Here is a 13,005-nt window from a genome sequence, read left to right on the forward strand (position 1 = left end):
CCAAGCACTCATTTCAGTACCCTACACACTCACTGTAAGCACTCAATAAATATGGTTTATTGATTAATTGATTGACTAGGGATAGGGGCACGGGAGCAACTGTGGTGCCAGTGGTAATGGGGAAAGAAGAGATGCTGTTTCTTCTCAGGCAAGGTTGGGCGCTGTTGTGGATGCTATTGACATTGCTTCCTTATTAGCTCTAGGAATAGGAACCAGCATAGTAAGCTCCCCTTAATGGTGCAACCTGCCCTGTTGCCTTGCCTTTCCAGCCCTTTTCTCAACACCACTATTCCCAACTACATCTCTCCATCACAGATGTCGAGAATGGTGGCATTGTACTGTTGCTACCCCACCACCCAATTAATGCCTTGGCTCAGGAAGGGCTTCGGGTGATGTGATATTCCCCTTAGAATTCCATATGTATATTTGTTGTATGCTGTTTAGTTGTCCCCGACCCATAACGACTCTGTTGGAAAATATACCAAGTAATGAGTCAGGTTAGGCCAGCCTTTTGTTCATTTTGTTGCAACGAAAGGTCAGTGGCTGTTTGGTGGCCAAAGACAAAGAACTTGGTATAAGCCCATCCTCATATTTCCCGCTGGTCCCGCTTCCCTGGGTGACGCATCACCACGTCCTTCCCTGTAGTCCAATCCTTCCCCTAAGTCCTATAGGTTCGTGCACTCAACTGGCATATCACATGCTGCTCTGCTCCTGTTTGTTGTTGTCTTCATTATCCCCTCATTATACGCCAAGCTCCATCATTATCGGCTCTGGGACATCCAGAGGATACTCTGTGGCTGAAGAAGTCTTTGGCAAGCACAGGGGTTGGGTTTCAAGGCCGCAGGTGTTGGTCAGTGATTGGTTGCTGCTAAGGTTGCTGATAATTTGGGTGTCAAGGCTAAGGGTGGCAGTTGCTGATAAAGTGGATCCTGGCCTTGACAGTTGCAGTTTTCCTGGGTGGGAACTCAGTACAAACTAATCAGTATATATATTCAGTGACTGTAATGCATATACATGAGCAGGGTTAAGGCTTGACCACAACTCCATGGACACATCTCTTCCAGAATGCCCTACCCTCCATCCGCAATCGTTCTGGTAGTGTATCCATAGAGTTTTCTTGGTAAAAATATGGAAGCAGTTTACCATTGCCTCCTTCCATGCAGTAAACTTGGGTCTCCGCCCTCAACCATCTTCCATGCTGCTGCTGCCAGCACAGGTGAGTTTTGACTTGTAGCAGATTGCCTTCCACTCGCTAGCCACTGTCCAAGCTAGGAATGGAATGGATATGCCTCTGCTTGACTCTTCCCCCTGTAGCCGAGACTGGTAGACGACTGGAAACTCTCCAAGCACGATCCTGAGAGGGGATATTTCCGTAGATCAGACTGTGAGCCCACTGTTGGGTAGGGACTGTCTCTATATGTTGCCAACTTGTACTTCCCAAGTGCTTAGTACAGTGCTCTGCACACAGTAAGTGCTAAATAAATACAGTTGAATGAATGAATGAATCAGGAAAACATAATTTCACCCCTTTTTCCTGTATACTGTTGATGAGTGTTCCAAACATTCTGTTAATTAGCATTTTGAGGCAGCTGGCAGAAAAAGATATGATATGGTCTTTGATAGCAGTTTCTACTTTTTTACTACAATTCTATGAGAAGTATTAGAGTTCATATAGATGCTCAAGTCTGTAAGATTATTTTTAATCAAAATAGCTTTCAGGACTTCCTGTGCATGAAAATCCACTTTAATAAAAGGGTTTATCTTTGTTGTAATAGCAACTCTAACAAAAATGTACACATGTGTTTGAAGCACTACTAGCATAACTTATAATTTATTTATTTATTTTAATTTGAAGGGGTGAGTAAAATCTGGGTGTTTTTGTTTCTTATTTATTTCTTTATTTTTTTTAGCCTGAACACTCCACCTGGAACCAAAATTAAGCTGTCAGGAATTGTTGAGGTGAAAAATGGATTTCTGCTTTTGAATGATTCAAACACCATTGTTCTTGGAGGTGAAGTGGAACATCTTATAGAAAAGTGGGAGTTGCAGAGAGTGAGTTTCACCCATGCAGGGTGTTTTAAATTCAATACTATGAAATTGAGCAAAATGTTGTAATGCTTATTTAGCAGATGTGAATAGTGAAACTACAAAATTTTGTCACGGAAAATGATGATATTTCTAATTTAATGGCACAAGGCAGCGTTTCTCCAAGAGGGTGGTCAATCTTTTATGCTCATACAATTAACTAGGCAGTTTGCTTCTTCAGGTTATAGCTTAAAAAGTGGAATGTGCAAGTTTTGTCTAATATACATTCTTGTAGCTAAAGCAGTGAGGTCAAGCCATGCTACTTCAAGTCACTGTCGTATTTATCGAGCGCTTATTGTGTGCAGAGCACTGTATTAAGCACTCGGGAGATCACAGCATAAAAATACAGCAGAAACAGGCCCTCAAAATAGTTACTTGAGTAGGGATGGTGAGGTTGTTTGGAAAAGGAACTGTGGGATCTTTTTGTTCATTCATCCAATCGTGTTTATTGAGCGCTTACTGTGTGCAGAGCACTGTACTGAGTGCTATTTTGCGAAGTAGCACTGGTTGCTGTTTGAGTTTGCTAACTGCAGATGTTGCAGTTCTTCTGGGCCTAAATGGTGTTCTCTGCTCAATGGGAGGAATAATGAATGGCAGTAAGGAAAATAAGGAAGGTTGAAAAAGCAGCTCTTAAGGGCTGAGTTCCTACCTATGGAATTGTTTTCCTTCTTGAGCGAGCCTGCTCCCGCCCTGAAAAGCTGAGGGAAATGTTTTATCTATTTAAGCACCTGGATTAATTACACTGATCACTAACAGGTGCTCGGGGATAGCAGACATTCCAGACGCAGTAAGGCTTCTCAGTACCCTCACCCTAGTGATGGGGCCAGCTCTGTTCCTCCCTTCAAAGTCCTAGAAGTCCTAGTCCTAGAGAAGCAGCGTGGCTCAGTGGAAAGAGCACGGGCTTTGGAGTCAGATGTCATGGGTTCGAATGCCGGCTCTGCCACGTCTGCTGTGTGACCTTGGGCAAGTCACTTAACTTCTCTGAGCCTCGGTTACCTCAACTGTAAAAATGGGGATTGACTGTGAGCCCCACGTGGGATAACCTGATCACCTTGTATCCCCCCCAGCGCTTAGAAACAGTGCTTTGCACATAGTAAACACTTAATGAATGCCATTATTATTATTATTATAATTATTGCTGAGAGCTCACCTCCTCCAGGAGGCCTTCCCAGACTGAGCCTTTTTCCTCTCCTCCTCCCCATCACCCCCCCGCGCAACCTCCTTCCTCTCCCCACAGTACTTGTATATATTTGTACAGATTTATTACTCTATTTATTTTACTTGTACATATTTACTATTCTATTTTGTTAATCATGTGCATATAGCTCTAATTCTATTTATTCTGACAGTTTTGACACCTGTCTACATGTTTTGTTGTCCGTCTCCCTCTTCTAGAGTGTGAGCCCGTTGTTGGGTAGGGACCGTCTCTATATGTTGCCGACTTCTACTTCCCAAGTGCTTAGTACAGTGCTCTGCACAGTAAGCACTCAATAAATACGAGTGAATGAATGAATGAAGTCAGACTGAATTTTGTTGTACTAAAGTGGTAAGTTTAAGTATCAGGATTGTGTGTTGTTAGAAAGGGGTGGTGACTTTATTTATGTAATCATTCATTCAATTATATTTATTGAGCTCTTACTGTGTGCAGAACACTGTGCTAAGTGCTTGATGGGAGTGACCTTGCTGTACTGAAGTGGTAAATTTAAGTATCCAGTTTTTGTTTTAGAAAGGGATGGTGACTTGTGCTTGGGAGTGAATTTCGGGTGGAGGGTTGAAGAAACAGAATGCTGAGAAAGAACACTGAGGGAGTAGAGTACTGTGGGTGAAGCATTTAGGGGGCAGGAAGTTGGCAGTGCTGGAGAGAGGGCAGGGAAAAAGGGAGGCAGTGAGAAAATGGGGAAAAGGGAGGAAAATAAACAAAAGGAAGGATGGAAACAGAGGGGAAATGTAGTTGTTAATATTTATTCAATGCTTAATATATTTCAAGAATGGTGCCTACTGCTGGGATAGATGCAAGTTAATCAGATCAGACTTAGTTTCCATCCAGACAAGGCTCACAGTCACAATAGTTAGGGAGGGAAAATATCTTATCTCTACTTTGTTTAAGAGAAAGGTTGTTACTTGTCCATGACGTTGACAAGATGGAAGGAAGAGAAAAGATATTGGTTTCTCACTGTCCCTGCTGTACCTTCTATAGAGTTGAGCCAAAGCTGAGCCGAAACTGTGGGTCTGTGTGTGTGTGTGTGTGTGTGTGTGTGTGTGTGTGTGTGTGTGTGCGTATGTGGCCAAAATGTAGGTGGGGAGAAAGAGGGAATAAATGGAGAGATGGAAAAAACCAAGAATTGAAGAGGAGGAAAAGTACGAAAAAGTCAGGGGCAAACAAGTGATCAAAAAATCCTGTGACTCTTTCAGGGGTTTCACTTAGCTATGTGCTCTATAATTATGACTTTCACGCTCTTTATTTTGTCCATTCCCCTATTTAATTCTCTACCTAAATTTCTTAAAATATTTGATGGTTGAAGAGTCATTTGCTATATCTGGCACCTGCCTATGTTTGCAGATAGTCATGATGGATTATTTTCTGAGGAAGGAAGTCTGCTGTAGAAGAGTTTGAACAGACACCTTAATATGATTGTTTCTTCCAGCTTTTGCAGTCTCTTGTATGGTTCCCATAGCAACAAGGGATCCTCAGACCATTACAATTACTTGCACAGTTGTTAGGTTGTTGATCTGTACACAGGAACTGAACGGATAGAAATTATTGTCAGGGAACTAGTGTTAATTTGGGAAGTGAATTTTAAGCCTTTTTACCCAATAAATAGGCAGGGCATAAGAATACAGTGTGCTTATTGGAGGACACATAAACAAAGTACTGCCAGAGGTCTATAGGCAGGTGTTCTAATGATACCAAAAAGATCATATAATTGCAAAGATCACATGGGAATATCATTTGATGAATAAAAATCTTTGACTTCTCACCACTTAATTTGATGTGAATATTCATTCATTCAATCATATTTATTGAGTGCTTACTATGCGCAGAGCACTGTATTAAGCGCTTGTGTGACAACAAACAGTGAAATCCATAACACATTGCCAAATTTGTATCTCTCCCTTTTGTTTTGATAATACAGTGCTCTGCACACAGTAAGTGCTCAATAAATACGATTGAATGAATGAATGAATGATGTTATTGATCAGTTTCTTTACTCATCTCTGATTACCTTCATTGAACTAGCCTTACAATTCTCCTTGACTTCTTGGCTGCCTTACCTTACCCATTCCGTTGTCAATCAGGTCCCAGCCAGAATCCTTTTGTGTAGGTGTCTGAAGAATATTGTTAACTGTATACTTTCCACCAGGACCTACCTAGACTTCACTAAAGCATTTGAGACCATATGCACTCTTGGACTTTGGAAACTTTTAGGTCTAGTCCTTTCTCAGCATCCATGAAATAAGCAGAGCTTTGTGGTACACCATTTCCTTCCAAACTATAGTTTGAGCTTGGGACTGTAAAACTACCGGCACACCATTATGATCCATGTAGCATTAGAGTAAAACATGTTAGGAGAGCACAAAAACAGTTATCCCATAGCCTGTAACATGGAGAATGTGGTGGTAGTATGCTAAATTAATGTAGCCCAAAGGCTGTCCATGAAACCTTAATATCTCAAAGGCTGTCCATGAAACCTTAATATCTCCAAGCCGTCACCAAAACCTGCTGGTCTCACCTCCACAACATTGCCAAGATCCGCCCTTTCGTCTCCATCCAAACCACTACCCTGCTCGTTCAAGCTCTCATCGTATGCCGTCTGGATTACTGTATCAGCCTCCTCTCCGATCTCCCATCCTCCTGTCTCTCCCCTCTTCAATCCATACTTCACACCGCTGCCCGGATTCTCTTTGTCCAGAAATGCTCTGGGCGTGTTACTCCCCTCCTCAAAAATCTCCAGTGGCTACCAATCAACCTACGCATCAGGCAGAAACTCCTCACCCTGGGTTTCAAGGCTGTCCATCACCTCGCCCCCTCCTACCTCACCTCCTTTCTCTCCTACAGACAAGCCCGCACCCTCCCCTTCTCTGCCACTAATCTCCTCACTGTGCCTCGTTCTCGCCTGTCCCGCCGTCGACCCCCAGCCCACGTCATCCCCTGGGCCTGGAATGCCCTCCCTCTGCACATCCACCAAGCTAGCTCTCTTCCTCCCTTCAAGGCCCTACTGAGAGCTCACCTCCTCCAGGAGGTCTTCCCAGACTGAGCCCCATCCTTCCTCTCCCCCTTATCCGCCTCTCCATCCCCCCCGCCTTACCTCCTTCCCCTCCCCACAGCACCTGTATATATGTATATATGTTTGTATGTATTTATTACTCTATTTATTTATTTTATTTGTACCTATTTATTTTATTTTATCAATATGTTTTGTTTTGTTGTCTGTCTCCCCCTTCTAGACTGTGAGCCCGCTGTTGGGTAGGGACCATCTCTAGATGTTGCCAACTTGTACTACCCAAGCGCTTAGTACAGTGCTCTGCACACAGTAAGTGCTCAATAAATACGATTGAATGAATGAATGAATGAATGAATATCTTGAGCTGATTTGTTTCTTTTTTTCCAAACGTGCTCTAGTTAGAAATTGTTTAATTAGTGTTGTAAGATGGGGACATTGAGAGTCAGGAGGAAATGTAAAAGTATTGATAAATTGAGAGAGGTCAGAAGATACAAATTTGGAAATCATCTATATAAAAAAGCAGATGAGGGTGAGTATAAAACGTAGAGGCTCAAGAGTTGAGCACTGTGGAACACTGACAGGATGAGGAGAGGATGAAGAAATAGCAAATGAGAGAACAGCAATTAGAAATGTAGGAAGAAAGCTGGGAAAATGCTGTCAGTAAAATCAAAATCCTTGAGAATTTCTAAGAGGAAAGAGAGAGGGTCAGCAGTTTCACAGGTAGCCAAGAGGTCAAGGAGAATTAGATTTTGCCAGAAGGAAGTCTTTAGACACACATTCGATATCATCTTTAGTAACTGTACAATCTGTACCCTCAAGAACTCTGAAATCCACTAATGCGACCGTAACCACCTCACCTGCCTCCCTCCCACACACCCTCCCTGCAAATCAGTCCTGTTTCCCCACAAAGACTTAAACTCTTTTGACCCACACCAATTTTCTCAAATCATCATGCCCTATTTAGTCTCTATACTCAAGCTACTTTCTTTGGTACACAAATTCATGCCTTCAATACCACCTTCTCTACTGAACACAAGTCACTTGCTCCTGAATCCCTTTGCTGCTCTCGTACCAATAACCCACAGACCTGGATCACCTGCACAGTCTGCTTCCTTTGCTACTATCCACGAGCTGCTGGTGGAAATCCAGATAGCAGGCCTACCTTCTCCATCACAGATTAATCCTTGTCTGATTGAACTCTTTCCACTCCTCCACTTGGCTCTTCCACTCCATATTGACTTACATACTCATTGCCTTCACTGATTATTTTAGTTGTTTAACTCCCCTCTCAAACCCCATGTCCCCCACCTTCGCCATCTCTTGGCTTTAATGACTGGCGATGCACCTTATTGAAACAGTTGAAGTCCCCTCCTCCTCCTAACCCTTCTTAGACTCTCCCATCTTTCCTAGCAGTATCTTAAGAGGTGGTCACCCATCTTCCCTCAAAATCTAACACCTCCACCTGCACCTCTGAACATATCCCTTCGTAATTTATCAAAACACTTGCCCCCTCCCTTCTTCCCCCCATGATCGCTATCTTCAACTGTTCGCTCTCCAGTGGCTTCTACCCCACTACTTTTAAAGGTGCTCCCTTGACCCCATTACTCCCTCCAGGTATCGCCCTATCTCTCTTCTACCATTCTTTTCCAAACTCCTTGAGCGAGTTGTCTGACCCCTCTTCCTCTCCTCCAATTCTCTTCTTGACCCCCTTCACTCTAGCTTCCACCCCTTTTACTCCTTGAAAACTGGCTTCTCAGAAGTCACCAATGATCTTCTAACCAAATCAAATAGCCTCAGTTCCATTCTATTCCTCCAGACCTCTCAGCTGCCTTCAACACTGAGGACCACCCCATTTTCATGGACTGGGTTTGTAATCGTTCGCTGAGAAACAGCATGGCTTAGTGGAAAGATCACAGGCTTGGGAGTGAGAGGATGTGGGTTCTAATTATTCATTCATTCAATCATATTTATTGAGTGCTTACTGTGTGCAGAGCACTATACTAAGTGCTTGGGAAGTACAAGTTGGCAACATATAGAGACGGTCCCTACCCAACAGTGGGTTCACAGTCTAGAAGGGGGAGACAGACAACAAAACAGAATATAAAACATATTAACAAAATAAAATAAATAGAATAAATATGTACAAGTAAAATAAATGAAGGAATAGAGTAATAATTATGTACAAACATATATACATATATACAGGTGCTGTGGGGAGGGGAAGTAGGTAAGGCGGGGGGATGGGGAGGGGGAGAGGAAGGAGAAGGCTCAGTCTGGGAAGGCCTCCTGGAGGAGATGAGCACTCAGTAGGGCTTTGAAGGGAGGAAGAGAGCTAGCTTGGCGGATGTGCGGAGGGAGGGCGTTCCAGGCCAGGGGGAGGACGTGGGCCGGGGGTCGACGGCGGGACAGGCGAGAATGAGGCACAGTGAGAAGGTTAGCGGCAGAGGAGTGGAGGATGCAGGCTGGGCTGTAGAAGGAGAGAAGGGAGGTGAGGTAGGAGGGGGCGAGGTGATGGACAGCCTTGAAGCCGAGAGTGAGGAGTTTTTGCCTGACATGTAGGTTGATTGGTAGCCACTGGAGATTTTTGAGGAAAATCCCAACTCCACCACTTGTCTGCTCTGTGACCTTGGGCAAGCCACTTAACTTCTCCTTGCCTTAGTCACCTCTTCTGTAAAATGGGGATTAAGAATATGAGCCCCACATGGAACAACCTGATTACCTTGTATCTACCCCAGTTCGTAGAACAGTGCTTGGCACATAGTAAGCGTTTAACAAATACCATGATTATTATCATTATTAATCCCAGCCCTGCTCTCATCTGCTGTGTGACTTTGGGAAAGTCATTTAACTTCTCTGTGCCTCAGTTTCCTCTTTTGTAAAATGGGGATTAAGACTGTAAAAACCACATGTGGGACATGGATTGTATCCAACCTGATTAACTGTATCTATCCCAGTGCTTAGAACAGTGACTGGCACATCTCTTCTTGGATGTCCATCTGAAACCTCAGGGTTAACATGTCCAAAACAGAGCTCCTCACCTTCCCACCCAAATCCTGTCCTCTTCCTGACTATTTCATCACTGCAGACAGCACCACTATCCTTGTCTTACAAACCACTAACCTTTACATTATCCTCGACTCATCTCTTTGATTCACCCCACATATTCAATTTGTCATCAAATCCTGTCAGTTCTGCCTTAAGATTGTGAGTGCCGTGTGGGACAGGGACTGTGTTGAATCTGATTCACTTGTATTTATCTTCAGTGCTTAGAACAGTGCTTGACACATAGTAAGCACTTAACAAATACTATTATTGTTATTATTATTACCTTTATGTCACTAAAATCCACCCTCTCTTCTTCCAACTGCCAATATAATATTTAACGACTTGTCATATCTCACCTTGATTACTACATCACTCTCCTTGCTCGCCTCCCTACCTTCAGTCTTTCCCCTCTCCAGGCCATACTTCACTCTGTTGCCAAGATCACTTTGCTAAAAAAATTTCAATCCATGTTCCCGTACTCCTCAAGAACCTCCAACTCTTCATTGAACAGAAAGTCCTTACCATTGGCTTTATAGCACTCAGTCATCTTGCCCACTCATATCTTACCTCACAAATTTCCTACTACAACCCAGCACATTGCTTCTCTAACATTAACCTACTCACTGTACCTTGATGGTGTCCATCTTGCTGTCACTCCAATGTCCTTGCCGATGTCCTACCTCTGGTCTGGAATGCCCTCCCTCTTAACATCTGACAGACGGTCACTTTCCCCACCTTCAAAGCCGTATTAAAATCAAATCTCCTCTAAAGAGGCCTTCCCTAACTCAGCCCACATTTCCCCTACTTCCTTGTGTTGCTCCTGCCCTTGGATTTAGTGCTTGGCACATAGTAAGCGCTTAATAAATGCCATCATTATTATTATTTGTACCCTTTGTCAGTCAGTCATATTTATTGAGCTCTTACTGTTTGAAGAGCACTGTAATAAGCGCTTGGGAGAGTACAGTATAACAAAGTTTGTTCACCCCACCCTCAGCCCCATTGCACTTATGTATAACTATAACTTATTTTAAGGTCTGTTTTCCCTTCTAGTATAGTCTGTGGGCAGGGATTGTGTCTGCCATCTCTTCTGTACTTTACTCTGTCGAGTGCTTAGTTCAGTGCTCTGCACATAGTATTCAGTACATACCATTGATAGCAATGGGTACAGTTTTGAATGAAAATTGAGAAGAGCAGAAATGGAAACAAAGAGAATTTTAGGAAGATTGAAGAGTGTGTGAAACAGAAGAGAGATGCTATTTTCAGGGTACTTAAACTTGTTTCAAGCCATAGGAGACCGAGCTTAAGGAGAATGGTAGGTTTAAGACAGCAGAGAGAGAGAGTGAATGAGGGAAGCATAGGTATTTTCAGTAGGGGAGTAGCAGCATGGCCTAGTGGAAAGCACTTGTCTGGGAGTCGGAGGACCTGGGTTCTAATCCAAGCTCAACCAGTTGCTTGCTCTGTGACCTTGGGCAAGTCACTTAACTTCTTTGTGCCTCAGCTTCCTCAACTGCAAAATGGGAATTAAATGCTTGTTCTCCCCCCTACTTAGACTGTGAGCTTCATGTGGGTCAGGGACTGTGTCCGACCCAATTAACCTGTACCTACTCCAGTGCTTAGAACAGTGTTTGACACACAATAAGCACTTAGCGCTTAGATCATTATTGGAATAATGAGGTAGAAAATGTGTCCTACTATACTTTTCTGGGTCTAACATATAGAAGACTATCAGCATTACTGATATCCGAAGACAGAATCCTGACATGAGCAACATTTTTGAACATGAAGGATAAGGTACATACTCTCTTGTTTTGTCGTCTTCTTTGAGAGATCAAGTAGAAAATATTTGAGGAATTATCATAAATAGGACATTGGCCTAGCATTAAGCAGTTACTAAAACATCATCAGGATATTGTTAGGCTGGTCAAAATAAAACAAAGGTGACAAAGTAGCTGTAGCTTTATAATAAAAAAAGTGGATTTAGCTAGAACAACTGTATGATAATTGGGTTGGCCATTCCATTTTCAGATTAAGCCCTTCAGAGTGATGCTTTATTTGCTGCATTGCCCCATGTGATTTCAAAATACGTTACATATAACTAAAACATTAACTTTTCCCTTCCAACTCTGCACCGGAGTTATTTGAAAATAGATAGATGCCTGGTAAAGGCAGCAGGTTGCAGATAAGGCTCTAAGACAAGAATGGCCCAACTGTGGCTCTCTTCTTTGGAGCTCGTGCACAGATATGCTCTTTATTTCTTCACCGTCCCCATGGGCTGCAGGATGCTACTGCTTCAGGCTTTCTGGTGGTGGTGGGGCCCCCATCAACTTGGGCTTTGATCTGGGGAGTTAGCATGGCACCCCTTGCTTCAGCTGCCTCTGCTCACTAGCTGCCACCTCCCCAGTTTCCTAGCTCCCCGTAAGGAATGCCTGCGGATAATTCCATTAAAGTAATTTTTTTTTGTTGGTTATGTTCTTTTGATCAGTGTCTCAGGCATATTTGTCAAGGATACTTGGCCAACCCTGCTCTAGGTTTACCTATTTTAGATATTATAGGTCAAATTTGATTTGGATGCTGTAATGTAGATATAGCGCCTTTTACATTTTCATGTTTAAAAATCTCAATAAAATAATTATTGATTGGGACTGAGCATCTTCAAGTCTATTATCATATCTTAGCAAATTCTACTTCATCTCTTCTCATTAAGTTAAAGTACATCTTCATGCTATGCTTCATTGCCTTCTGTGTGATGCATAATGTACTAAGCTCTTGGGAGAGTACAATAGAAATAATAAACATAATCTCTGTTTTCAATGAGCTTACAGTCTAGCGGGAAAGGGAGGCACTGAATTAACTTACATGATGGAGGAAATGATAGAGTGTAAGATGTGCAGATAAATAATCCAAGGGGTTGTGAGTACTTAAGGGGTAGGTGTCAGGTGGGGAGATTAAGAATCACTTGAGACGTGATTTCTGGAGGAGAGGTGATTTCACAAGGTTTTGAGGATTGATGGCTGTTCACCAATCAATCAACCAGTGGTATTTATTGAGGTCTTGCTGTGTCAGAGCATTGTTCTGAGCACTTGGGAGAGTACCGTACAGTTTGTTAGACATGACCCCTGCCTTCAAGGAGCTTACAGTCTAGTGGAGCTTGGATGAGTATCAAAGTACTTTAAGCATTTACTGCCAAGTGCATAGGCAATGCACAGGAAACAGCAGATAAGGGAAAGATGAGAACTTCGTCAGGGAGGCCCCTTGGAGGAGATGTGATTTTAAGAGGGTTTTGAAGGTGGGGAGAGTGGACAGATGATGGTGAAGGGTAAGGAGTTCCAGATCTGAGGGAGGATGTGGGAATGGGGTTGGTGGCGGGATAGAGGAGATCGAGGTTTAGAGAGTAGGTTGGCATTGAAGAACTAAGAGTGTGGGCTGGGTTATAGTAGGAGATCAGTGAGGTTAGGTAGGAGGAAGAGAGCTGATGGAGTGTGGCAGTGGATGGGCAAACACAAAGGGTCTTGAGAAGTGGGAAGATGTGGATTCAACTTTTTTTTCACCACTCTCCCCTCCTTCCAGCATTATTAAGGTCATATCTCCTCCGCAAATCCTTCTTTGATTAAGTCTTCTTTTCCCCGGCTTGCTGTCCCTTCTGCATCATTTC

General features: G+C 43.1%; 1 protein-coding gene and 1 non-coding gene across 3 annotated transcripts in view; one reads left to right on the forward strand and one right to left on the reverse strand.

Moving 5' to 3' along the window:
* TDRD3 (tudor domain containing 3) overlaps positions 1–13,005 on the forward strand; it is a 227,101-nt gene that overhangs the window by 101,763 nt on the left and 112,333 nt on the right. For both annotated transcript variants that reach the window (XM_038767674.1, XM_038767681.1), the window contains one exon: positions 1,911–2,052. In XM_038767674.1, coding sequence (XP_038623602.1) covers positions 1,911–2,052 — 142 coding nt within the window. The remainder of the gene's footprint in view (positions 1–1,910; positions 2,053–13,005) is intronic.
* Positions 1,227–1,364, reverse strand: LOC119924973. The gene has a single exon (XR_005449647.1). It is a non-coding gene; the product is annotated as a small nucleolar RNA SNORA7 (small nucleolar RNA).

This window comes from Tachyglossus aculeatus, chromosome 2, assembly GCF_015852505.1.
Source record: "Tachyglossus aculeatus isolate mTacAcu1 chromosome 2, mTacAcu1.pri, whole genome shotgun sequence".
In the NCBI taxonomy this organism is placed as follows: Eukaryota; Metazoa; Chordata; class Mammalia; order Monotremata; family Tachyglossidae; genus Tachyglossus; species Tachyglossus aculeatus.